Source organism: Aulonocara stuartgranti (assembly GCF_965226115.1).
Source record: "Aulonocara stuartgranti genome assembly, chromosome: 5".
NCBI classification, from domain to species: Eukaryota; Metazoa; Chordata; class Actinopteri; order Cichliformes; family Cichlidae; genus Aulonocara; species Aulonocara stuartgranti.
The window spans coordinates 8,055,749-8,083,507 of NC_138943.1; the positions used below are offsets into that span (position 1 = coordinate 8,055,749).

The following is a 27,759-nucleotide window of genomic DNA, read 5'->3' on the forward strand; positions in this document are numbered from 1 at the left end:
TTTAAGAAAAAAGAAAAAAAAAAAATGAGTGAGCTTGTTCTGTGTAGTTTATCTGGTTCTTTTCTCTCATGAATACTATTAACAATAAATTTAGTCAATTTCTCTCCATAATGACATTAGCATGAGTAGCAATATGTTTGTTTTTTTCACAATTATGCTTTTATTAAATGGTGAATATAAATAACAGCAATGTGGTTAGTCTAAAATAAATGAATAAATAAATAAATAAATAAATAAATAATCTCTTAACAAACTGACTTGCCCAAATGAGATGGAGCCCAATCTATATACTAATGTTTTAAAGGATTTTAAACGAAAAAGGGGCAAACCCCAGAGTCAATAACTAAATTTAATACAAAGACACATATCACACAGAAAGCTCAAGAAATCTTAAATGTGAAAATAAGTTGGCAGCATTAAACCTTATTCTGTATCTGATTTATATGGTTGTGAAATATAATTAGTAATACTAGAGTTTTTCAATTGTGTGTTTGTGGACACGATCATCACAGTGTTCTTGGTCATTTTACTTACCGTATTTTCAATTTCCATTGTCTGTTGTCAGCTAGGTTTCAGATGATTCTTGAGTCTGGGCTTTCTTTTTGAGATGCAGTAAAGCCTTTCAAAGACCCTCAGAACAACCTTTAACCACTGTTTTTTACTTTTGTTTGTTACCATAGTTCTTGGAGGTTACTGACTTAAGCCCTGGTATTGGATTCCTATAAGTTCTTGAAAAGGTGACAGCAGATAAATTGCAGCATTAAGGCACTAATATAATCCTCAAAACTGGAAAGTCAACTTTAGAATGGCAGCAGGGTGCTTCTGTGCTGTCTTATAGGATCTGATACAGAGGGTTGTAGTGCCACTGGTGGAGCCGCCTTGGCATTGTCTGATCTTACATGTATGCTATCTGATATGTATCTGAACATATAAGAAAAGGAATACATTTTTATTTGTTCATCAAAACAAAGCAAGATAAACCTCATTCTAAAATTAGGGTACCAATGAGCGACAGTTATTTTATTGCAGGTTTAGGCTGAGCATGAATATGAGCAGATTTAGCATTTATATTAATTTCAGTATTTGAAACTGAGCTGTGTCACCCTGCATTCAGAATTTATGTATGGCTCAGGGTTTACCTAAGCCTCTAGTTCTTATTGACTCTAAACTTGGAATGATGGCTGAGCTTTTCAAAATATGCTTAAAAATGTAATATAAGAAACACTGGACATAAGTTATTATTCAGAAAGTTTCATGAATGTGAACAACACACATGAATTTCAATACTTGTCTGCTATGCTGAGGCTTGACCCAGGGCCACAATAGTCTATAGTAACAAAAATCTGTCCGGTACATTTTTATTATTATTTTCAGGTCAAAGTGACTTGCAGGTCACATTAAAAATTCACGTCACGATGCTGTTTGAAATGTTTATTTACATCAAACTCACACAATTTTCATATTGATGTCATTTTATGACAGCAGTGTCATTGTAATGTAAATATCCTGTCAGTTCATATATTTTCTCATATTAGTTTTATTCTGGGGTCTTCTACAAACACCTACTATACAAGCCAAAGATCCTTGCATCTAAAAATCTGTTAAGACACAAGTAAGTTGTTTCATCACCTTCAGACTAATAGCAACTAATCTAATAACAATCAGTGCTGTGCAGAGATAAAAACTGTATATAGTTTTCACAGTTATATTTCAGTATTTTATTTCATTACTGCTATACCCTTGAAATCAAAATAGACACATGTTGGTAACTTTTATTTAAGCAATTTTTGCAGGCCTAAGGCTTTATTGTTACTTTAACTTTAGATGATGTTTGTTTTGAATTTGTGAATCAAATAAGGAAGGCATCACTAGCATAATTTAAAAAACAACAAAGGTTTCATTCATGACAGTTCTCACTTAACTGCAAACAATGTGGCATTATCATGAGCTTGATTTATGCTGGCATTATAAAGGAAGTCTGCCATCTTCGGTGTGTCCAATTATTCTGTGAAGAAAAGGTAAAGCAAAAATAAACACATTCTGGAAAGAAACTGTTTGAAACTGGTGAGAGGAGCCTGAAGTGAGCATTTTGCCCACAGGAATTATTTTTCCTTTATTATTTAAAACATGAAGAGATGATTTACATCATACTAGTATATACATCTGATATACTGATATAGATATATCTATATCTATATCAGTATATTACACTCATTATGACAGCAAATGAGGAAAGGCATAAAATGTCTCTTTGAAAGGCTTACCTCTGACTGTGAGTTTAGTTGCAGACTCTGCCCTTCCCAAAGAGTTTTCTGCAACAACCTTGTACTCCCCGGTGTCTTTCGAGCCAACCCTCAATATGAGCAGAGAGCATACTCCACAGGTGTTGGAGATTAGGTAGTTAGTGTTTGTATTCAGACTGACACTGTCGCGGAGCCATGTGACATGAGGTGTTGGATCCCCTTTTATAGCACAAGTCATATAGCATTCATACCCTTCAGGAGCTGTGTGGGTTTTCAGTGGGACAATGAACTTGGGAGGACACAGCAGATTGCACGTCTTTGATTCTGGCATTTTCACAGTGAACTTTTCTGGAAGAAAGGAAACATGCAGTGCATTCTAATTGTATTCATCTAACATTAGAAAATGTGTCAATACTGTCTTGATGATGGCGCTACAACAGAATAGGGCTGGGCCATATTATACCATTCACGGTAATACCGGTATAATGTTAGGCAACGATAGGAAAATGAAATATCGCGATAGAATATGAGTACAACGCGCATGCGCAGTGCCTTTGTTTTCATACGCACATGGCCGATTGTTGAGTGAAACAGATGAACCAGATTTGGTTTGTAAAAATGGTGCAATTTCAGTGATGTGGAACTGATTTGGTGTTTGTCCGTCAGATACACGACAAAGCACATTTTTTTGCAGAACATGCAAGTGGCCGTTGTTACTGTCGGACTAAGATGCTCTTAAATCTGTGAGTAATCTGGGTCCTAAACTCCGTATGCTTCAGGTCAAACGAACACTGCAGCATCACTGAGAGTTTAAAAACTGTCTAAATTCTTTCATCTTTAATAAAACGATCAGCATTGCTGCTTTACCAGGTGTAACTATGAAGTTTAACTTCCAGGCATCCATGAAAACAAAATTTATTACATTTAACGGAGTTAGATTTTAGCAGGAAGCTAGCAGAAGTTAGCTCGCTAGTTTCGCTAGTTACCTAAGCATGATATTGCATGTTCTGACTGAGAGATTTCTGAAAAAATTCAAACGTACAGCTCTACTATCACTTCCAAAATAAATGACGACAGGAAACTAAACAGCAGTGACGTTTGTAGGGTTACTGAAGTTGGGCTAACTGGTATATAATGATGTGCTACGTGATCGCTAGCGACACAGCTATGTTAGCATAACATAAACAGTGAAGCTGGAGGACGAACACTAACACTTTTCCATTTATAAAAGTTAACGTGAAGGTTCCTGATAGTTAGAGACAAATGCAATCGCATGGCAGGTTGCTGTAAACGGACCAAACTTCAGTCAGGAGAACAACTGAGATAATCCATCCACAATACAAGGTTAGTCATTAATATACTGCAACAACATGGGAATAGAGCAGCTGCCAGAGAATTCAACATTAATGAATCAATGGTACAGCAGTGGAGGAAGCAAGAAGAATGAGTTTAATAAAGTTTGATTTATCTGACTGCTTTGTTTTGCTTAATGCACCTTATAATCCGGTCCACCTTATGGTCCGGAAAATACGTACTGCACACTGCAGTTTAATGTTGCAAAGCACCTCTTTTTAACTTCAGCGGATATTATACATGGTTATGCTCAGGATATGTCAGCCCATTTCTACTGGAAATGCCTTTTGGTTAAACTTTCAGCAAGGAATTTGCATTTGCACTGTTACATTTTTATAAAGCTTTAATGTACATAAAAACCAGCTTTTTGTTTAAGTGAAAATAAATGGAAGGTTGTCTTTTTGCGCTAGTAATGTTGTGGAGTTGTATTTTGTCTCGCATCAATTATATTGTCAGTTATACCGTTATCGTGATAAATATTTTTGGCCATATCACCCTGCTCTACAACAGAATTATTAGAAAATGAAAGGAGATACTAGTCCTGTTCGTGTACTAGAGTTTGTCATAATCATACAGCAAAGCAAAAGGGAAACAAGGTTAAAACTCTAAAGTTTTAAATATCAGTGGATAAGTCATAAAAACAAATACAGATAAATACAGCAATGCATACCCATTGTCCACATTATTTATATATAATATATATATATATATATATATATATATATATATATATATATATATATATATATATATATATATGAGACACACACACGGCCCTATGACATCAGTGTCAGTGCAAATTAAGTAAAATAGATATGGTCACAAACAGTTAAACTTTATTTTGTAGCTAAAGAGTCATTTAGTTGTTAATATTTAATACTAGATTTTCTTAAAGCTGTACTCTTAAAAATTGCAGTTCTTCTTCAAACTAACATGTCTTCCAAAAGGACAGGCATAACCATGTGCATACCTTTTTTGGCAGGAATCAGCCACTTGGGGGATTCAGAGGGTTTGGAGGAGCCCATGTCATTCTTTGCATAGACTCTGAACTGGTATTCTCGTCCTGGCATTATGTTACATGCTGTGAATCTGTTGTTGAAGATTCGATCTGCAATGGTGTTCCATGTTCTTTTGCTTGAATCACGCTTGGTCACCATGTAGTGCAGCCTGTCATCACGTTTCTCATCTGGAGATGCTGTCCATGAAATAGTCACAGTACCATGCACATTTTCATCTAACTCCACAGGACCTGGAGGCTTGGGCTCATCTGGAGTTATAAAGAAAGTTTAGTTTTTTCTTTTGTCCACAGCATATGAAATGGAAGTTTTACAATTAATACAAGATTATACCAAACACACCTGTGACTCTAATTTCAATGCTGATTGTTTCTTGCCCAACAATGTTCTTGACAATGATTGTATAGACTCCAGTATCTGAGCGCTCAGCAGAAGGAATGAGAATCTGGGATGTACCCTCTGCATTACTGATGGTCACTTTTTTAGACACTGGCACTCCATCTTTTAGCCAGATTACATCTGGCCAAGGAGAGGCCTAGAAAGAATACAAAGATGTAATTTTCTTAGTTTGTAAGAAGATAAAATAAGATCCCTATATGTCTGTTGTCACAAATATAGTAATCAAGTTATTACCTCAAAGTTAATGTTGAATCGTGCTGAATTTCCTGCTCTCACCACCATAAAACTCTTAATTTTGGCATCAGTGAATCGGGGCCTCACTATGTAAACAGCAGGATGAAAGTTTGTCAGAACAAAATTTAATATTGGGTAAAAGTTACAGGAAGACAAATCTCGCAAGTAGGCTTTGGTGGTAATAATTTGGCACAGAAGATGATATTTATACATGGAGCAATTCAAATGTACCATGAGCAGTGGAGACACTGGGTGCATTGATGCTCAAGGAAACTACCTCAGATTTTAATCTGGTATGTATTGCCAAATATTGTGGTTGTACCTTTTATGCTGGTTATTAGATTTCTGAAGTATGCAAAATTCTGGTAATTTCAAGTAATTGAAACTATATACTTAACTTGAGTCAAGCATTGCTTAGTGGAAACAAAACAAAGAATAATTACTGAATTTATCATTATTATGTTGCTTTGTAATCATGACATTAAATATAACATTTGGAAATTTTCTCACCAGGAGGAGGCATAGAGATATGGTAGTTATCCAGTTCCTGTGGCTCTCCATGGCCTCCTTCATTGATAGCAATGACTCTTACCCAGTACATAGCCATTGACTTCATGCCTTTTACTGTATAAGACGTCATGGTTATTGCATTCAAATTACAGCGATCCCACTCTGTGTTTTCTGCAAGCCTGATCTCCACAAAATATCCCTTTGCTTCATCTTCAACCCCCTCAATGTCCTTGGGTTTTGTCCAAGACAAGGAGATGGTTGTGTAAGTGGAATCTGTCACTTTGAAGTCACTGACTTTACCAGGAGGTTCTGTAAAATATGATTCAAAGACAAACATTATTTTTACACAAAGCTAAATATAGTCTAAAAATGCCAACCGTATCAGTTTCCACCTACTTTTAGGGTCTCTGGCAAACACGAATTCTGAAGGGGAGCTGAATTCACCGGCTCCAGAGTTATTGATCGCAGACACACGGAATTCATACTCCATGCCCTCAATTACATCTTTCACAGCAAATTGCTTCCCTGTAAGGGAAAAATTTGAATTGCAGCAATAAATCATTAGGACATCACTGTTGTGCTGTCAAGTTATTCTAACATAAACAAACAGAAACTGGCTGTGAATAAGAAACCTCTAATCATCTCATTGGGTGGATTGACAGGGCCCCATAAGTTGCTGCCCTTCTTGCGTTTTTCAAGGTTGTATCCCAGAATACTGGTTCCTCCAGTATCAGCAGGGGGAGACCAGGAGAGAGTGATACAGTCTTTGAAGGCACTGACAACCTTGGGTGCTGATGGAGGTCCAGGGTATGCTGTATACAGAAAAGAGTGGGACTAGTATGTTTTTCATTTATATTTTTTTGTCTAAAGATTCATTAAAAAAAAGGTTGTCTACTTTTGAGGAACTCTGAGAATGACACAAAAGCTGAACAATAACTTTATTTCATTAGAAACCATAGTGGTCAGTTGGAATTAAAAGATATTCTTTGCATTCTCTTCAGTTATTTAGCTACCTTAAATTAGAAGTCTTGCCACATGAGAAATTAGCACAGCAAAATGTTTCCATTCATTCTCTTGAAATGTACACAGCTAGATTTATTACATTGTTAATGAAAGCTTCTGCCTGACTTTTAGTTGTCAGTTTTTTTCCCTAATTCAACAAAGATTTGAATAGAAAAAAATGTATATGGGAAAATGAAAATAAGGTTGTTCAATTTATTGTCATAGAAGTAAGTTTGCATAGTTTATTTAAAATAAAATAAACAGTGAGTGTCCTATCTCGCAGCTGTCTGCAGACCATTCCCATTTTCAATTTGTGAAAATTGAGGAAAGTCAATTTTATGGTGAAGCACTGGAGGAAAAACACAAAAAACAAGTACCTGAGTTTTTCAATAAAAGGTTTTCTTTTTTTACCTGTAAGATTTGCCTTTTGAATGTTGATGACCAGATCGTTAATACAGTGGTATTTTGAGAAGATGGCATTTAAATAATTGTTATCTTAGTTCACCTTTTGTACCAGCTTGAATGTCCTCTGTTTCCATCAGTTCACTGATGCCCATTTCAGTCTCCACTCTGAGGCGATAGCAATACCTTCGGCCATGGTCTACATCCGTGTCCCTGTACTTGGCCTCAGGACCAATTGGCCCCAACTTCTTCCAGGTGTTACGGCCAACTTGTTGTCGTTCAAGGATATAGTTTAATATCTTGCAGCCACCACTGTCTTTTGGGGGTCTCCACTTGAATTCAACTGCAGAGGAGGAGGCTTCAACAATCTCTAGAGGTCCCATTGGAGGAGTAGGTTTATCTGTTTGAAGAGAAAGTACAATACAGAATATTCATCTGTGCAGAACCAAGATTTTTAAGTGTATTAAATCCAGTGTCTTATGCAAAAGTGCTATACACACACACCCAGTACAACAAGTTGGCTGAGAGCCTCCATAGTGCCAAACTCATTTTTGAGTTTAATCTTGATTTCACCACTATCTTTACGCTGAAGCTTCAATAGCAGTAGACGGCTAGACCCCTCTGAATGCTCTATCTTGATGTTTGCCTCCTCCGAAAGCTCTTCACCCTCACGGTACCACTGAATTTTTATAGGTTCCCGTCCAATAAAAGCCAAGTTGAACGTAGCTTTGTGTCCTTTTTTCACAGTGACAGGAGTTTTGAATGCTTCCAGATCTTCAGCATTAAATCGTGGTGGATCTAGAATGAGTCATAAAAAAACAAAAACATATTTCAAGCACTGTTATGCTTTGTAGTTACTGTATGTACAATAAATAAACTTATTTTGCACTGCTCTTAAAAATTATTTTTCATCATGAACTAAATACTCTGCTTAATGAATGATGCAGACCTTGTGAGCAAGAAAATAGCTATTGCAATACTAATGTTTTTACCTTCAACAGCAATCTCAGCCTCTGTCTTACGCCCGTCTGCTTCAAATTTATATTTCCCTGCAAATTCTTCTGTGACTTTATGAATTTTCAGTCTGTGAAATGTTCCATCCTTTGAAATAGTTAACCCCTCAGATGACTTAATCTGGAATAATAACAAAATAAAAATGCAGACATAAGTGTACAAATTAGTTTTTGATTGCAAGTGAAAATTGTTTTCTTTTAAAAATAACTTTCACTGAACACAGGCAATCCCTCAACATGTTTGTACTGTCTGCTCATATTAAACCATGTTGTGCTTTTTAAATAACCTATTTTAACATTTCGATGCATTCTCAATCATCCAGGAAAGTAAATCTCCAAAAAGTTGATTCTGTTCATCTGGACGTAGCGCTTTGTGGGAGAAACGTTTCGTCACTCATCCAAGTGACTTCTTCAGTCTCAGCTGACTGCAGGTTTCCCCAATCTTATAAACATTTGCATAATGACTGAAACCAGCCCACTGAAGGAACAATGGGCTGGGAGGTCAATTCCTTAATCTTAATTATGCAAATTCTCATAACCATTGATCAACAACCACTGACCAAAACCCACTGATCAATAACCACTGATCAATAACCACTGATCAATGGCCACGAGTACCATTCACAGAGAGTTGGGGAATGGCTGCAATCACAGCATTTTAAGATGGCGAAAGATGTACCCTTAGGCCCCCTCCTCGATTCAGAGATGGTCTTTTCCTTTTCACATAAATGGCCTCCTTGACTTCACGCTCAAACCAGCGTTCCTCCCTGTCTAGGATGTGTACATCCTCATCCTTGAAAGAGTGTCCACTGGCCTGTAGGTGTGAATAGACTGCAGAGTCCTGGCCTGACAATGTAGCTCTTCTGTGTTGTGCCATCCGCTTCGCCAGAGGTTGTTCGGTTTCCCCAATGTATAAATCCTGGCAATCCTCCTGGCACTTAACAGCATACACTATGTTACTCTGTTTGTGTCGGGGGACCTGATCCTTGGGGTGGACCAGTTTTTGGCGCAGCGTGTTTTGGGGCTTAAAAGCCACAGAGACCCGGTGTTTAGAAAAAATGCGTCTCAACTGCTCCACTCTTTCAAGGATGAGGATGTACACATCTTGGACAGGGAGGAACGCTGGTTTGAGCGTGGAGTCAAGGAGGCCATTTATGTGAAAAGGGAAAGACCATCTCTAAATTGAGGAGGGGGCCTAAGGGTACATCTTTCGCCATCTTACAATGCTGTGATTGCAGCCATTCCCCAACTCTCTGTGAATGGTACTCATGGCCATTGATCAGTGGTTATTGATCAGTGGGTTTTGGTCAGTGGTTGTTGATCAATGGTTATGAGAATTTGCATAATTAAGATTAAGGAATTGACATCCCAGCCCATTGTTCCTTCAGTGGGCTGGTTTCAGGCATTATGCAAATGTTTATAAGATTCGGGAAACTTGCATTCAGCTGAGACTGAAGAAGTCACTTGGATGAGTGACGAAACGTTTCTCCCACAAAATGCTACGTCCAGATGAACAGAATCAACTTTTTGGAGAGACTATTTTAACATTGCACTCAGCAACAAACAAATCCTAACAAAAAAGTAACTTCAAGGGTCAAATTGCATTATATTTCTTCATGTCAATATACAGTGTTGTGGGACTCGAGTTTGAGACCCCTGATATAGCGCTTTGTTCTATAATAATATCTGCCTGTCATCCATGGCCAAAATACAATGTCTTTAGATAGTGGGGTGAAGCCAGAGTACGCAGAGGAAACCCATGCAGATAAAGTCTAAATGCAACATGAACAGATTTAAGACCATGAGCTTACCTCTTCCCCATCTTTGTACCAGACTCCCACACAGTCTTCACTGCTCACTTTACACTCCAGCTCTGCCGCATCTCCAATAATGGCTTTGCAGTCAGAAAGCCCAGCATGAAAGTGAACTCCTGGGTCTGAAGATTTATCAAACATTAAGTTAGTAATTGCAAATACAGTTTCTTTTATTTCATTTTTGTAATTGTACATTTAGAATTTTAGTGATTTGAAGATTTCCATTCATGCATGCAGGAATGCAATTGTGGACATACTTACCTATTTTATTTTTTACTTATAAAAAATAAGTTTTTATGACAGAAATTTCAGATTTGTAGTAGCTGTTTAATCCAAGTTGGTAAATGATGCAATAAGAGTGGGTTTTTGGGGAAAAAAATTACTTGATGAAGATCTTTTTATTTTTTTTAAAATTTGTAGCTTGTCTCATATGGCATTGGTCTTCGTCAGCTCAAGCCAACTCTTGGCACAGCTCAGGAATGTCTTCACAGAGTCGTCCATTTGTATCTGTTCACTTAATTAGTCTTGGAAAAAAGAAAGATTTACTATTAAGATGTCCCACTTGGGATTGACCTTCTTGGTCAGTGAAGGAGTATGTCGTGTCGTTTTTGCTGGCATAAATTCAGCATCAAGTGAAATATGGAAAAAAAAAACACACCCATGAATCTGGTTTAGGACATAGTCATCCTCCAAGGTCAGTCCAAGTTGTCTTCCATCTTCCAGTTACGTAAGAGTGCAACTACACAAAGTATTTAAGTGACCAGTTAAAAAATAAATTACTCCAAAGCACTGATTCATCCTGAATTAACTTTTAAAATGAAAAGCAAGATTGTTAACACAGAAAGCACAGAAAGCACAGATGCATAAAAATCACATACACACACCACACCCAACCTTCAAATACATAAAAAGACACATGTAGACGCAAATAAACAAATTGTTGGCAGCTAATCCACCTGTAGGTCAAAAAAAAAATTAAAATTATATAAGTAATGGTGTTCTGTTACCTAAAAAATATGTGAAGTAGTTTTAACAATTCTGGGACAATTAAGCTAAAAAAGCATTAGTGTATCAAATTTAATTGATGTTTCCTAAATAAATGCATGTTCAAAGTTAAATCCACTTGTCCTGACCTGTAATCATTGTAGGAGGTAATTTATCCAATTAGACATTAAATCTGCTCTTCTTCTTAATGATCACACACTTCTATTAAGTCCCAAGCCACTGGAAATGTCATCAGCTCATCATATGACTTCACAGAGTCGTCCAGAAGTGAGATTGCTTCCCATGCAGCAGTTAATATAGCACCTGTAATCTTACCACAAAGTGTCTCGTCAAACAGTCAGCCTTGCTGTGCACTGCCTGAACGTTTGCCAGCTGCTGCTGGCTCATCATCATCTGCACCCTCACCATTTTCAGGAGATTCATCACTGCCTGCTGATGGTCCAGTGCCATTATCACCATTGGTATCTCTTGCTTCTCAGTTTTTTGCTTTTCAAGTTTAAGGAACATCACCATAAATACCATCAATCCAGTATTTCTCATTTGCTGTTGGTTAAGCCTTACAAATAACATTGATAAAGTCAGTAATAATAACAAATATTTACATAGATAATAAAAACAAACAGCAATCGGTACAACAGAGTGGTGGAAAAGGTGATCTCTAAGTTGAATAGTATTTCTTGGTATATGTGAAAAATAAATAGATGAAATAACCAAAAGCAGTAATACATGTGATAAAAGTGGTGATCCTTTTTAAATTTTCTAGTGCTTCAAAAAGTGGACAGTTCATGATTAGATATGTGAAGTTGTTTGGGTTTTAATAATCTTTCCTATTTGCCTACTAAATAGAAGACCTCAAATGATTCAAACATGACATTTATACAGCATAAAAACAAACATGAAAGCACAATACACATAAAACACAAATACAGATCACTTTCCATATATGTGAAAGCTTTAAAAGAGAGTTTAAAATGTAAAAAACATATATGCTAGTTTTCAAGACGAGACACAAAAACAAAGAAAAGCAGGCATAATATACAACAGTTTTTTTCTAATTTATTAACTAGAGGTTTTCATTGTTTCTGGACTGAAAACCATGTGATCTGTAAATACATGGTTGCACTACAGATGACTCATTAAATGACATTATATTTGAATGTTGGATTGTCAAGAAGCAGTAAACTTAACCCTTTAGCTTGTTTAACATCCCAGTGTTCTCTTACTTACTGAGTTCTGGAATTTGTTATTATTATTATTATTTTTAATCCACTTCGTGGGGCTTAATTTTGCAGTTGACATAGCAGAGTACTGAAAAACTTTGTAAGATATCAGCTACTGCTTACGCACCTGAATCTAAACTGAAGTATTTAGAATTCCCTACAGGTATAATGATAGCGATTTTCATTCCCAATGACTTATTTGTCAATAAACTACAGCATGCAACCTTTACATTGCTTACCAATAAAAGGTTCTTCAAATGCCACATTTACCTTTTTTCAGTGTTTTTCTTTTTCACAGGAAACCACAAGTCTCCTCATTGATTTGTGGTTTCCTCATCATTTATATTTCTAATTATTTTATAGCACTTTTATACAGAATAGACTGCTAGTAATATTAACACCGTAAATGAAAAGTTGTGTAATACAATACAAATTAAATAAATTGAAAGAGAATAAAAATGGTCAACTCTTTTTTTTATTATATAATTCTGTGTGTAGTGCAGTACAGTATTAACAACTTACCTATTACTGTATCTGGAACCAGAGGACCAGCTCTCACACGTTTTCTGCGTTTTCCTCCTTTACCTCCCCCCTCTCCTCCTACACCCCCTTCTCCTCCCTCTCCTCCTTCTCCTTCCTCTCCTCCTCCTTCTACACATCCTTCTTCTCCCCACTCCCCCTCAAATTCTTCATCAGAATCTTCAAATGAATCATATTCATCTTCTCCTTCACCGCCACCGACTCCTACTCCAGCTGCGCCTTGAGCTCCACCTTTTCCAATGGCTGCAGCTCCATGTCCACCTTCTTGTCCACCAGCACTGGCACCACCATCAACTCCATTGCCTGCACCCCCTGCACTTCCTGCACCAATACCACTGGTACCACCAGCACCTGCAACTGCAGCAGCACCACCAGGACCACCTGTCCCGCCAGCACCACCAGCACCACCAGCACCCCCGGCACCAACAGTTCCATCAGCACCACCAGCACCGGCAGCCCCACCAACACCAGCAGCACCCCCGGCACCAACAGTTCCATCAGCACCGGCAGCCCCACCAACACCAGCAGCACCCTCGGCACCAACAGTTCCATCAGCAGAGGCTGCGCCACTTCCAGCACCGGCTCCTTTTTTCGCACTTTTCCTTGGAGCTCCGTCTTTACCAGCTGCTGCCCTTTTAGCTCTTGCCGCAGCCTTAGCTTTAGCTTTGGCTTCAGCAGCTGCCTTTTTAGCTGCTTCTTCATCCTCTTGGGCTGCTGCTCCAGCGGCTTCTTTCTCGGCTTGGGCTTTCTTTGCAAGTTCCAGTTTTTCTTCCAATTCTTTCTGATATTTTTCTTGCTGCTCCTTTGCTATTTTCAACAGCTCCTCTTCGTTGCTACCTCCAGCCATGGTGGTTTTCCGAGCCACCTTTTTGCCCTTACTTGCAGGATCTTTGTCAGCTATGAAAAATATATCAGATATATTTGTAACTTGCAGCTGGTTTTGGAAAAATTTTGGAATATTCAATTTTTTAATGTGAATTTTGTGATTTTTTTTAAATTATATATATCTATATATATATACATGTGTGTGTGTGTACATAATTCTCACCTTCAACTATAAGCCAAGCGTTGCAAGATTTTATTCCTGCCACAGCAGCATAGATACCGGCATCCAAAGGCATGCAGTCCCGCACAATCAATTTGTGGATGAGCTTATCCTCAGATATAGTAATTTCATGTTTTTCACTATTTGACAGCAGAGCACTTTTGCCATACCATTTGATCTCGTTCATGGGTGCAGTTAGGACACATTGAAAGAGGGCGTCCCCTCGTTCTTCTGCCTTGACTTCTTGTATTTTGACAGCAAATTCGACTGGAGTTACTGAAAGGTTTTAAAAAGACACAAAAGAATCAGAGAAAAACGCAATCCATTATCTAAACTGCTTACCCTGTTCAAGAACTCTTTCATCAGAGCTGCCCGAACTTAATGAGTTACATTAATTTAAGCTATGAGTACATTTCAATCAAATGGAAAAACACGATTTATGGTTAACAATTGTATAAGTAACAATAAAAGAAGCTGAATAGACCTAAACCTTATCTAATCTTAATACCTGGATTAAAGACAGACCTTTAAAATCAGTGGAGAACACATTGACACCCTCAACATCCACTGAGTAGAGTCCAGCATCTTCTACTCCTAGTTTTTTGATTTTGAATATGTATTTTTTGCCAACTTGTTTCAAACTATGTTTCTGCTCATCAGCCTCATCTTTGGAAAATGGAACCATGACACCATCCTGCAGAATTTAAAGATGTATTAACATTTTGATAATACGTTTAAAAAGAAAGAAGCAAGACAAAACGTAATGAGCAGTTAATTTCTTACCTTGTACAGGTACAGTTTACTGCTAGGATCCTTGAGGTCCATATCCAACTCAATTGTTGCATAATCATCATCTGTGACCTCAATAGGCTTTAAACTGCTGATATGTGTGACAAACTATGGCAGAGATATATCAAAAATTATAAAAAATGGTCAAGCGACAGTATACAATACAGCAAATTTAAAGAAAACATTATAGGCCTCTCTGAATAAAAGCAGTTTTGTTGGAGAGGCTTTTGATTAAATAAAAGAATGCCAGAGTTCTGTACCTCTGCGACCTCCTCTTCTCGTTCTTTTTTCATTTCATTAAGTTTCTTTAGCATGCCACGGAAGTTTGTGATACCATACTCAGCACAGATACGCTCATAGTCTTTCTTGTCTGCACTGAGCAGAATTTCCCAGACCTTCTCCTCTGTCACCATTGGCTTCTGCTCACGTGTTCCATCTGGATTACTGTATTGACAAGCAGCATTAAGTTAGAATTCACAGCTGTAAAGAATACAAAAAGTAAGAATAGTTCACAAGCTATAAAAAAGCTCACCGTTTTTTTAGTGTCTTTCTGAAGTCAACTGTATCTGCGGAACCATAAAAAAACAAACTTAAAACACAAATTTGTCAGTCAATATAGAAATATCATAAATGTGGGAGGCTCTGACCAAAGGAGGCTCTAGAAACTAAACCACAGCATAGCTTCATAATGGCAAGCGTCTGGGGGCTGAGGTTAATATTTTCAGAAAAAGAGTCACTGATGTCTTAAGTGGCAGTGCATAGTGAAACTGTGCTGATGTGACAGACAGATTTTTCCAAATAATTCAAATCACTAAGTAAAATGTCAGCTTGCAATTAAAATTAATGGGCAAATTGTGTAGGAGAAAAAGTGAACCACTCTATCTAAATATTGGTAGATTTAAAGAAAGCCCATCAATATCCATTTAACTTATCTTGCCAAGTTCCCCAAATGTCTTCTGTAAAATCTAATAGATGTTTTCTGAATTACATTTATAGTTTGGTTGTAATGCAGTTTGCTTATTTTCTAGAAAATGTTTCAGAAGCGCAGTAATGCATAACTTGTCCTGGTCTGATAACAAACAATTCAATTCAGTTTTATTTATACAGTGCCAAATCACAACAACAGTTGCCTCAAGGCCCTTTATATAGTAAGGTACACCCTAAAACAGGGGTGGGCAACTCCAGACCTCGAGTGCCGGTGTCCTGCAGGTTTTAGATGTGTCCTTGATCCAACACAGCTGATTCAAATTGCTAAATTACCTCCTCTGTCTTGAAGTTCTCGAGAGGCCTGGTAATAAACTAATCATTTGATTCAGGTGTGTTGACCCAGGGTGAGATCTAAAACCTGCAGGACCCCTGCCCTACAATAATACATACAGAGAAAAACCCAACAATCATATGACCCTCTATTGCAGGGGTAGGCAACTCCAGGCCTCGAGTGCCGGTGTCCTGCAGGTTTTAGATCCCACCCTGGGTTAACACACCTGAATCAAATGATTAGTTCATTACCAGACCTCTGGAGAACTTCAAGAAATGCTGAGGAGTCATTTAGCCCTTTAAATCAGCTGTGATGGATCATGGACACATCTAAAACCTCCAGGACACCGGCACTCGAGGCCTGGAGTTGCCTACCGCTGCTCTATTGAGCAAGCACTTTGGCGACAGTGGGAAGAAAAAAAACTCCCTTTTAACAGGAAGAACCATTTAGTGAAGGAAACACTAAATGCTTCTAAGAAAACATTTCAAGGTCATACAACACCAAGTGTTTATGAGCTCTTACCTTCGACTTGTGCCTTTTGGAGTTCTTTGGTCTTGGAAAATCCAACTGTGAACAGTAAACATAGTTATTTATTTATTAGTTTTGTTTTTAATTCATCATAAAGATACCAGTTGCTCATGAAGATATGTAATTCAGCTTTAACACATCTGAAAGAGACAGTATTTCAGAGAATAAAAGTCTTACCTTCAATAACATTTAAAACAACAGTGCAAACAGCCCTTCCATATTCATTTGTTGCAAAACACTTGTAGGTGTCAGCATCTTCTGGAGAAACTTTAGGGAACTAATGAAGCACAGAGCTGATGTCATTTTTATTATGTTTGACTGCATATTAAGTGTTGTTATTTATTTCAGCTCACAATCACTTGTACCTTGAAAGTGCTATTGTGGAGCTTACCTCAATGGTGTGTTCGTTGGTTGCCTCATCATATTTTTGTAGGCACACAGAAGGATGAAAAAGTATTTCTCCATTTGCTCTACTCCATGTCACAGTAGGGGTTGGGGTTCCTACTATTATGGCTTTAAAGAACGCAAATTTACCTATAATAGAAAAAGTTGAGGATTGTTTAGTATTGAAAAAATAACTTAGTAAATGGAAATGTTCCAGTTACAAATGTTCCAGATCATGTTAATACATTAAATTAAGAAATTCTAAAATGATTTCTGTTGCCACTGCCACTGAGTGTGCAGAAATGATAGGTTTGAGGCTTTTCCTAGTTTTCTTCATTTTTATGATATTTATTTCAACCCAATATTACAGGAGATGTTTGGCCATAATGCACAACACCATGTCTGGCAAAATCCAAACAAGGCATTTCAGCATAAACGCCTCATACAAACTGGCAAGCATGGTGGTGTAGGGATGATGATTTGGTCTTGTAGTTACTGACAGTGACATAGTGTAGTATGTCATGTGTTTTTATTCAACTAAAAAAAACAAAACCCTCCCAGTACATAAAACCGCAGTGGTCAATAGCATTCAGTAACCCAGATAAGAACACGCAATACCCCTTTTCTTCAAAACTGGATTAAGAGCTTCTCAAAAACCTGATCACAAACATGATCACATGCATCTAAAAAGTTTCACTGGAATTTATCTTTGTCATCTGTTTAATAGATACTTTTGTTAGTGACTTCAGTTTAATTACATCACCAGAACAATTAGGACTTCCCAGTATTTGTCAGTAATACTTGTGTAGGTTTAAGGTGTAGGTCAGTGTGCAGCACATTTTTTTGTATTGTATTGTGAAGCATTTGAGACATGACATGAGACTTACCCTCTTGAATAGTTAGAGCAATCGGTTTGCGGGTGAAATCTGGAGTTGTCATTCCCTCTGGAAGTTCCTCCATAAACTGTGTTATCATGACACCAGGCACTTTTGACTTCTTCCTGATGCCTAACCAAATCAAGGCATATTAGGCAATTAGGCAACCCTAATATTTCAAAGCAGACCAGATATATACAAATTTGTGTGATCCAGACTGAGGATAATAGATCACTTAAAATGTTAAAAAAGCAACTCTATAAGTCTAAAAAACAGTCATATTTTGATCAAAAAAATAACCAGCACATTTAAAGAAATTAAAAACCCAGACCAGAAAAAAAAAGAGGTCAGGGTCAATTGCAAACACAGTCACATTCTGACATATGAATCAAGTATGTGTGAAGAGAATGCATATTCTGATGTTAAAATGCCACAATACACGCTCAAATTTCAACTGCTGCATGACAAAATGGCTAAGAAAAGCTGCATTTTATAAGATTATCTACCCCTTTTTCTTTACAAACTGCAGGTGCTTATTCTAAGGGAAGGAATAATACTTTAACAGTCAGCTTATTTGGGAATGAAATATGTCAGCTATCAGCTAGGATAGTTTCATATTGCTGAAGGTTTGTTGAACTTGCTCCCGCAGTTTATCCAATTCCTAGTGCTGTTTAAGTAGGATAAAAGCCACTTACATAGAGAAAGGTGAACAATCATAAACCGTTAATTACAGTGAATGTATAACTGAGATATTTAATTAGGTTTTTTAAGTAACTTTGTGAAAGAAGACAGAGTTGCCTATAACAATTTAACAAACCTATGGGCATTTGAAGTAGTTGTAGTAGTAAGTGTGTAGTGTTTAGTGATATTAGCATGTGCCATATTTATGGGCTTGAGTCTCAGACAAATATTTGTGTGAGTCTCAAGCCCAGTAAGATCATAGTTGGTGCTATTATAACAATAAAGTCAGTCTTTTAGCATAAAATCAGCACTTTGGTCATGTGGAATAGGTTATGCTTGTGATTGTGATTAAGAGTTTTCTCTTCTCAGTCTATTTCAATTTAATGGATACATAATCTTAAAAAAACACATTTATAATTTACTAAAACACTTACAGCTTTAGTTGTATTATTCTCAGCACAGTTTATTTTAAATTTGTGAGTATGAGAAAAGATAAAACTGAACAAAAAGGTTGAGGTTAGCTCATGCATTCTGTATTTTAAAATATGTGTCAACAGAATCAGACCTGGATCTACATATATGTGCTGTACTATTAGAGTATTCATATGAACTAACCCTCAGCAATATCGAAGACTTCATCACTGATTGCTGTTCACAAGGATAAAGCTGGCCCAGGGATCCCTGGTCTTTAATTATTTTCACCTTGCGTGAAAGACCTGCAATAGGCAGAATATTAGCTACAAAATATTTATATTTTTATTAAAGATTGTGACAGCAGAATGCCCCACCCAGCATTTTGCAGTCTGAAGCACACTGTTAAATTAGTTAGTTAAATTAAATAAGTTAAATTGCTTGCAGCAGGGGTTACTGAATAGTATATATGGTTTGTATGCTGCACGGTGATGATAACGTTACACTGGTGTTGCTGCTGTTAGCAAGCTGGATGTTCACACTGTGGAATTTTTAGGATGATGCAACAATAAAAACAACATGTGTGCATGAAAATGTTGATCAGCTTTTCAAAATAAGACAGTGATTAGAATGACATGAAAGCCAAGCATTGATATCATAGGTCAATTTGCAGATAACATTTAAAAATAATTAGCATAAATGTGGTACGAAAAGGTTTAATTCAGTTCTGTCATTCTGAAGTAGATTGAACAAGACGTATGTTCTTGATTAAAAACAGGGTCTTTCGTAAGTCGAAAATTTTCGTAAGTCGAAGCCCCCATCGCACCTTTTGAGTGAAAGATAGGCTATAGGCTAATTGCTAACTGCAACGACGGAAGCGCAAGTACGAAAGCCAAGGGGGTTGTCACATGATTGGGAAGGCATTGTGGGCATTGTAGGCATTGTGGGCTCAGCCAATCAGAGCCAGCGGATTTTGTTACGCGGGCATTTTGCCGTAACACGGGCAGAAATATTGCCGTTAAGTTCCTTCGTAACTTGAATTTTTCGTTAAATGGGGTATTCGTAAGTCAGGGTTCCACTGTATATTATATCTGAGTTGTCTTACATCTACTTTTCTCAACATCACATCCCTGATATCTTGTTTTTTTTTACTTAAATGATTGCCTTCATTGAAAATTTGCACTACCGTCGCAGTGGAAATGTCCCTGTTTTGTTTGAATTGTCTACCAAACACAGATGCGACAGAATAAATTTTCCTTTTGTGTGTTTTTTGCATCTTCATCACATACAATGAACCTCTTTTTGGAATGAATTAGTAATAATGATAATAACTGTACCATCTGTTGTTAGAGTCTTTGTCCCTCAGTGTTTGCTTAAAAGCTGGAAAACAAACTCATAAAAGAGATTCCACTTCATTTTTTTTTAAAAACAAAATCTACTTTTAAAACTTAAGTAGTTATACCGTGCACCCTTACACCCTGCAAATGAATGCAGGAGGATAATGCATTTATCTCGTTAATGTCGTTCTCCTTTTACCTTGTTTCTTTTTTTCTCTTTTTTTAAATGAATATTTTTCCCTTTTTGTGTTTTTGTGTCTCATAAGGCTCTTGTTATTTGAATGATGTTTCATACACTTGGCTTTCCTCAGCAAACAACTGTACAAAAGAATGAATGATATGAATGAATAATGAGTCTATTCAGGTAGACTGTCAAAACCTGCTCACTCTCCAGTTTGTTCTTATTTTTGTCAGATGTTTGTGTTCTCAACAGTACAGTTTCAACCTTTTCGTCAGATTAGACTGACAGGACTGAATAATGTATTTTCTTTTTCATTTGTAGATAAGTAGTGCTGAACTGTTTTTATTTGATACTGTCCTACTGTAGTTAAACTCTATAGTGCATTTTTTGTTTATGTTTATTTTTTTAAAACCTCAACTAAAAAAAACCCTGGAAAATGCTCTCTAATCCTCCAAATTATTTGTTAATTTATTGTTAAATCCCCCTGTGTCTCACAGGAAAATGGCTTTGCATACGTTTTATCTTGTGAAAAAGCTCTGATGAAAAAACATTTTGGTTTATTTTTGTTTAATTTGCAGTGTAGAGATGTTTAAATATGTTTAACTACACATTTAATCTCTTAGATATCTTAAAATAAGATCAAGAAGTGCAATTTCAATAGCACATCTCAGTGTTTCTTTTTACTGAAAACTATTTTGAAATGTAATTGTTTATTTATTACTTAACTACTTTGGTGTAGCATGACTGGCTGTGGGGGAGGTCTTTATCATCAGGAAAAGCTGTAAAACCTATAAAAAATACAGTTAAAGGCCCACAAATGTTGGCCTGCTTCATATTTTCTAAAGCTGTCCAGCGGGCCGATTTGACAGGCCGATTCTCACACCTGTGATCTGAAGATTGAGTCATTAATGTCTGGTTTCACATGCAAAATAAGTACAAATAAATATGTGCAACTTTAAACGCAACTATGAGAAAGGATTTGTTGTGCTATTATTGGATTAATTAAGATGTCATACTAGAGGTTATAGGAAGATTGAGTGAGGATGATTGTAGTACAACTGAGTACACTTTGAAATTTGGATTTAATTTAGTGTAAAATTGGTGTTGTTACTAGGGTTGCATTTAAACTATATTACATGACATCACCACGACATCACTAAATACTGCAGCAGAATAAGTGACTCATTGTGCTTATCGATGTAAAACTTGTTAGCTGTTTTGGTACTGCAAAGTTTCTTAAGAGTCAGGGTCAGAGTTGGTCAGGTCTGCTGAGTAGAACAGGCCACTAAACGCCATTGCACTAGTCACAGTGTATAAATTGTGAGATTTGCGGTAGAATATGAGTTTTATTTTTATTTATTTATTTTATACCTTAGACTGAGTAATGAAATAATACATTAAAGGCCCAAAAGTCCCAGGCCACTTACATATTTACACCTATTGGAGCTACTTGGCTATAGGAAACCATGCCGTCAGTCTCCTGTTGCACAGTTTTTGTGCTGAAGTTAACACCAGAGGAGGTTTGTAAATCTGCATCTTTACATGGTCTATAGCAGAGCTGAAGAAATTTCATGAACTCTTTTGTTACAGTGTTGTGCCATACAGTATTACAGTAGGTCTTTCTCTTCCACTCATTGTAAAGGTGGACTGCAGGTGCGTGATTTTATATTCCTCTAGCAATGGGATTAAAACTCTTAAATTCAAAGATAGATTAAAGGTTGTTACCCAGTGCTTTTGTCTGTCGTGTATAAGACATTAAATGATACTGAGAACTGTCATTTTAGCTGGTTACCTTGACATTTCACAGTTGAGCAGGAATACAAAGGTCAAAATATTTAAGAGGGTACAGAATGGTCCAAATTAGAGGAAAGTACTCAGATATAATTTACTGGTAATCTTTCTACTTATACCAAATGCACGCCATTTGCAGTTTAAAAGTAATTACAATGTAATTATATTAAAGCTTGATGAAATTTGCACTTTTTAAGGGTCCTTAGAAAGTGCAAAAATCTATCTAATGTGACAGGTGCCAAGTTGCATTAGATAGATTTTAGGAGACATTATGCCATTCCTGTAGAGCAAGTTCACTTATTTAGACTGAACTGTGCCAGCATATTGTACAAGGTTACTTTGCATTTGAATACATCTTTAAAAGTGGCATTTTTTTTTCTTGAAATTACAAGCTACAGTCAACAGATGGCAATCAACCGCAGTGCCCTCTAGCAACAGCCTGCAGACACTATTCATATGAGGGGTTTGAAAATGTCACAATGAAATGCATCTGTTGTGACACTGAAAGTCATATCATCCATTCTGGATGACACCTTTCAATGAATGATGAAGATCATATCATACATGCAACTCACCCATCATGGAATCATGCATTTACAAAGATGAATCGTTCAGGTAATTCGATTTTTTCTGTTTTGTTTTTTGTCTTTCGCTCGCATACCTTTGTCGTCTGGGTGAACTCCCTCAGAACCTTTTTTTCAGAACCGCCAACTTAACACGTAATGTGAAAGTGGGAGAGGGAACAGGACAGGTAAATATTAATCCTGACAAAAGCACCATGTTGGGTTGGAACTTCGACAGGATTATAACATATAATAGACATAAAACACCACAATATACAGTATATTCCCAGGAATCAAAAGCACAAACAGACAGACTTGAGCAGACCCAAATATTTAGAGACACATTGCACATCAAATCATTAGTCACAGACAAAAAATAAGACAGAGGTTAGCAATGTGTTGTTACAGCAAGCATGTAAATGCTGTACTGTACAACTGATGATTAGACATAGCTTCACACTTTCTTACGCATTTTCTCATGGTAGACATCTCAGGATGTTTCCTGTGCAGTGCTTGAGAGAAATTATGTATAAATAGAAAAGCAATTTGTGGAAAGATGATTTCAAATAAGCCTTCATTTTGTCTTCTATCAAACAGAGACACAATTTCATTTTCAGCTCCCTCTTTATTTGTGGCAGCTTCAAGTGTGTGTTGAATTAATCTTCGATGATCTTGCTTTGATCTTCCATGTCCCCAACGGTTGCATTGCCAGCATTGCTTCTCAGATGAATCCTGAGTATTCTTTGTCTTTGGTCATGAAGAAATCTTTTTTAAACATGATGAGAGCTTGTTTGCATCTTCTCTTGTGTTGTCAGTGATGCCGCTGATCATTTCTTTGATCGACATCTTCATTCGAGTGGAGAAGCTAGTGACTGAAAAATGACTTCTCTTCTTAGACAGAAAAAAAGAAGAAAAATAGCATCTGTTTTCTCATTGCCACACAAAATCTCGATATCTTGCAGGGATCTTGTATCGACTGCTTCCACTGAAGAAAATAGGCAGCTGTATTGTTTATCTTCTTTTTAAGTTGTTGGTGATGGCCTTCATATTACACATTTTATTGTAATTTTATTCTTTAAGTACCATTTGGCATGTCATTTTTACCTGTTGCTTTCTTGTCTTAATTATTCTTGAATGCAGTGTCACACAGCTCTTTAGTTTTAATAAAGTTTAGTTGTTTGCTGTCTGTGAGGAGGATCCTGTTCTTGTGTGTCACTGCAATAATAGAACGTACAGGGTGACAAGGTTGCAATACTAACCGTTGACTGGCTTCTTTACTTACCCGCCTGCCCAGTGGCAGTCTGATCGGTCACCTTTGACTTCTTCGACATCTTGGTTTTCTCTTGAGCTCTGCTGATTCAGAAGGCTCTGCACTAAAAGACAGAATAGGAAATCTAAAATCTACTGTACAAGTGTGGCTCAAATCAAATCCCTGATATAAGACATTTGTGTCAGAGTTTGAGGTGTTAGTCTTTTAATTTTGGGATTGTTTTCTTTTTGAAAATTTAAGCAGACGCCATTTAAAAGTTTTAATAGAGTAATGTAGTGCTTTTGAAGCAGACTGCTCTAATTACTTTTCCAGTGGCACAAAGTGATCATCAGCACCCGTTCAGCCAACGTCATTTACAGTGAATGTCAGACTTAACATGGGATTATTCTGTGTCTCAGGATTCCTTTGCATACATTTGTTAATTAACCGAGGTGCTCAATGAAACCTCATATAAACATGGAGAAGATTTGGAATTAGATTGATAATGCTGCACACTGTACAGCAATAATTATATGATCACCCAGTTAATGACAATAACTTACATGCCAGTGTAAAATTTATAATTTTACAGACATTATACTGCAAACATTTTTAAACATTTTACTGTTCTTAGAAGAGTTCTGGGATCTTCTGTACAATTCTGGACGAAGTCGGTGACAAGGATCAAATGAAATTCAAAGGAAATTCTTTATATTTAATTGCTTAGGATATATGCTTATGACTGTGTAATGCCGCAAAATGATTTGAGGATAATTAATTTGGTGTGTGTGTGTGAAAATATACATCAAAGTTTTCCATAGTACTACATTTAGTGAGATTTCTTGAGCAACAAGGGTTTCACTGGCTCAGAGTCACACCACCGTGGTCAATACATCACCTTTTTTTTAGCTCCGTAAGTGTTTGAAAGCTGAAGAGATGAAGCTATAAAGGAAAATTGTTTTTCCATCTTGACTGAAACATTGTTTCAGATGCTCAAAAGTTAAAAGTTTCTTTGTTGTTTTGGGGTTGTTTTTTTTTTTAGAACATCAGGTGCAACACAACACTTTACAAATTAGCATTCGTCACAGTTCTAAAAGGTCATGCATATGGATTTATGCCATTACTATTTTTTGTTCTTGTAAAATTTGAACCAAAGAGTCATGTTAAGACGTCTTAACTTCCTCATTGGACAGAGATTCACAGTGGGTGTGGTTACTTATGGGTAAATAATATTATTGTCATTACTTTGTAGCTCAACATGGATTTTTAGAAGATAACGTTGATGTGAAGAGGTAAGTCTTGTTCACATATATATGTATATATATATATACATATATGTGTGTGTGTGTGTGTGTGTGTGTGTGTGTGTGTGTGTGTGTGTGTGTGTGTATGTTACCCCTGGTTCAGGATGTGTTTGAACAGTTTTTAGTGTTTAAAACATGGTTTAGTTCCTGTGTCACACTCTACTAATGAAGAAACAGACATAACCAAAATGCTCATGACTTTGAAATGTTGCTCATGTAATTCTTAAATTTATGCTTGCTTTGTTATCCTGCTTGTTCAATGTTGGTCTTACAGAAATTCAGGCATTCAGAAAGCATGTGTGCTTGAACCTATATGAACTCCTCTAATCATTTGAAGGTTGTTAGGCTGGGTGAATTGAAAGCTGGTGTGTGGTGGATATGGGTGATCTATTGAGATGATCTTTTGAGAGACTGACTGATTTGGATGTCAAATAATCTCCACATTAACATTTCCACAAATAACTGTTTTATTTATAGTTGTGCACATGCTCTAGCATATGTTAAAAAGGTTCTGGGCTCCAGCAGTGATCTTGGCACTTGGTCTGTCTTGAGAATGAACAACACATATGGTAAAGGGAAAACAGCACGAAAAAGGAGACATCTTGCAAAAGGCAACGCTCTCATCTTCTCTTCCACTTAATAGTTGTTGCTGTGCTAGCTCTTATCATTTACTGTTTTGCTGCGGCTTGCATCTGTTTTTTTTTTTTATTTTGACTTGTGGGGGAGGGGATATTCTAGACATTTTTTTTATTATCAATGCATTCCAGAATAAATCTGTCTTAGTCACTGTCCCAGAGATTGACGGATTTGTGCTGCAGGCTGCATTTCATTAAATGTTGTTACTTAAAAAAAATAAACAAAAGAAAAAAAAACATGCTTCAAAAAATCATTACATATAACCAGTATGTAGGCAGGCTGGCTGTCACTGCAGGCAAGATAACAAGCCGCCACCGCTGAAATTGGAGATGGACTATCTGAAATGCTGGGCCACTGCTACAGAAAAGTATTGGTTGTTGTTGCCTCATGTTTTCCTGTATACTTCACTACTGTACTTATTCATTATTATGTTCTTCATTTTAATTAAAAGTGGTAAAAATAGCACTGATATATTTATGATGATTGTTTTTTTATTATGTAATGACATCTATGTATTTCTTTTGCTTACAATACTGAAATGATCTCTTTCTATGTTACCAACATGAAATGGAGTCTCAAACATATAGAAATTTGTAAAGAAGACTCTTGAGAAATTTGAGAAACAGCAGACAACTAGACTGCACCCAATACGTAGGAGCGCATGTGACACCTACTGCAGATGACTGCACCGCTGACTACATATTCTGGAAATGGCATCTGGTAGCTTCTCAAATGTCCCTCACTGCACTTTTCTACACATCACTGACTGCAGCTGAGTGCACAAGATGCACAGCTGAAGTCACTTTCTAACACAAAACTGAGTCTGATGACATGTCTTTTAGTGTCCAAGTGTTAGTGGTACTATTTGAGCCTCCCAGTGGATTTGTTTATATGTTCGGTATTCAAAACATGTAAGAAATACTTAGCCTACATGTAATATGTATGTTGTAATGAGTCTGCTGGTCTTTGTCTATTTAAGCTACTAACTACACTGAATACAGCATTTTGCTTTGTTTTTTCAATCTTTAAATGCAAGAGAGATGCACCGTATGTGCTCAGTGTTAGGAGGATTTGTACATTGTGAACTGTAGCCCTGTGAATTCATTTAATGTAAAAAGAAATCCAGTTCCCTGCCAAAATACAACCCACTCCCTCTATGCAGCTTCTTGAATCTTAGGTCACATATTGATTTGATACCTCCTTCTAAACTTAGTCATCACCCAACAACCTCACAGCTCTGACCATACTGCTATGATGAGCTTCCCAGATTTAAAGCTATGAAATTCAAACTGAGAAGCCTACATGCCTTGCTTAAGTGATTTCATGCAGCAACATCAATTCTGTCCTCTTTGTAATTAAATCATGTCCTGTAAGTTTTAATGTATGTCTGAATTATTAATATGATAGCAAACCCTGCATGCACTGTAATTTTAGAAACTGAAATCAGATACCACATTCGTGACTTACAAGCACTTTTAAGCTTCAAGCTCAGTCTTTGGATAGGAAAATAGAAACATCTCTTCATGTCTCATGTATTTACACATTAGCTTTTCTATTGCAATGTTAAGCACCTGTTTACAAAGTACTGACATCTTTCTGATATAAACAGTGATGGTAGACATTGTATTCATGCAGATTGCGCTCCCAGCTGCAGACTTACAGAGGATAGGCTTTTGCAATTCATTTCTACATTTACTTATCCAGCCTTCATTTTGAGGGCCACCTACCTGCTCTCAGTCCTCTTAGCACTCTTCCCTTTCAGACAGCAGTCTGGTCACACTGTGCCTTCTCCTAATTTTTTCAGTGTAATAGATCCTTCCAGCAGTGTGCAAGTCTGAGCTCAATGCTCCTCTACTGCCCAGACCCAGTGACTGCCAAAAGCTGTTTAGGCTTTTTTGTATTAGTCGTGACCCCAAAGACATTGGAGGTTGAGTGGGTGGTGAAGTAGGGAGGTAATGTGAAGGGGTGGGGGGGTG

At 37.0% G+C, this 27,759-nt stretch overlaps 1 protein-coding gene across 3 annotated transcripts; it reads right to left on the reverse strand.

The window, feature by feature from the left end:
• Positions 1–1,416: 1,416 nt before the first annotated feature.
• igfn1.1 (immunoglobulin like and fibronectin type III domain containing 1, tandem duplicate 1) lies at positions 1,417–27,664 on the reverse strand. Of its 3 annotated transcripts, none has more exons than XM_082534211.1 (24): positions 27,511–27,664; positions 23,877–23,967; positions 17,643–17,762; positions 16,763–16,905; positions 16,549–16,648; positions 16,366–16,410; positions 15,118–15,151; positions 14,846–15,029; positions 14,580–14,693; positions 14,322–14,490; positions 13,800–14,072; positions 12,734–13,648; positions 9,984–10,108; positions 8,152–8,293; positions 7,664–7,957; positions 7,263–7,559; positions 6,388–6,567; positions 6,152–6,280; positions 5,756–6,064; positions 5,246–5,331; positions 4,955–5,147; positions 4,567–4,863; positions 2,265–2,591; positions 1,417–2,005 (listed from the first exon to the last, which is right to left on the reverse strand). In XM_082534211.1, the coding sequence occupies exons 2-24, from the start codon at positions 23,923–23,925 to the stop codon at positions 2,001–2,003; spliced, it is 4,530 nt and encodes a 1,509-aa protein (XP_082390337.1). In that variant the 5' UTR covers positions 23,926–23,967; positions 27,511–27,664; the 3' UTR covers positions 1,417–2,000. The 3 variants fall into 3 exon arrangements, with proteins under 3 accessions (XP_082390337.1, XP_082390338.1, XP_082390339.1); XM_082534212.1 differs by lacking the exons at positions 23,877–23,967; positions 27,511–27,664 and adding exons at positions 18,927–19,027; positions 22,693–22,764; XM_082534213.1 differs by lacking the exons at positions 23,877–23,967; positions 27,511–27,664 and adding exons at positions 18,927–19,027; positions 19,549–19,590.
• Between the last annotated feature and the right edge of the window lie 95 nt (positions 27,665–27,759).

Excerpts from the sequence above, each read along its gene's own strand:
- igfn1.1 (XM_082534211.1), bottom strand. The coding sequence starts at position 23,925 with ATGTCGAAGAAGTCAAAGGTGACCGATCAGACTGCCACTGGGCAGGCG. Across the intron at positions 16,411-16,548 it reads TGTTTTAAATGTTATTGAAG|TTGGATTTTCCAAGACCAAA; the intron begins GTAAGACTTTTA and ends TACTGTTCACAG. Across the intron at positions 14,073-14,321 it reads GTTCTCCACTGATTTTAAAG|TAACTCCAGTCGAATTTGCT; the intron begins GTCTGTCTTTAA and ends AAAACCTTTCAG.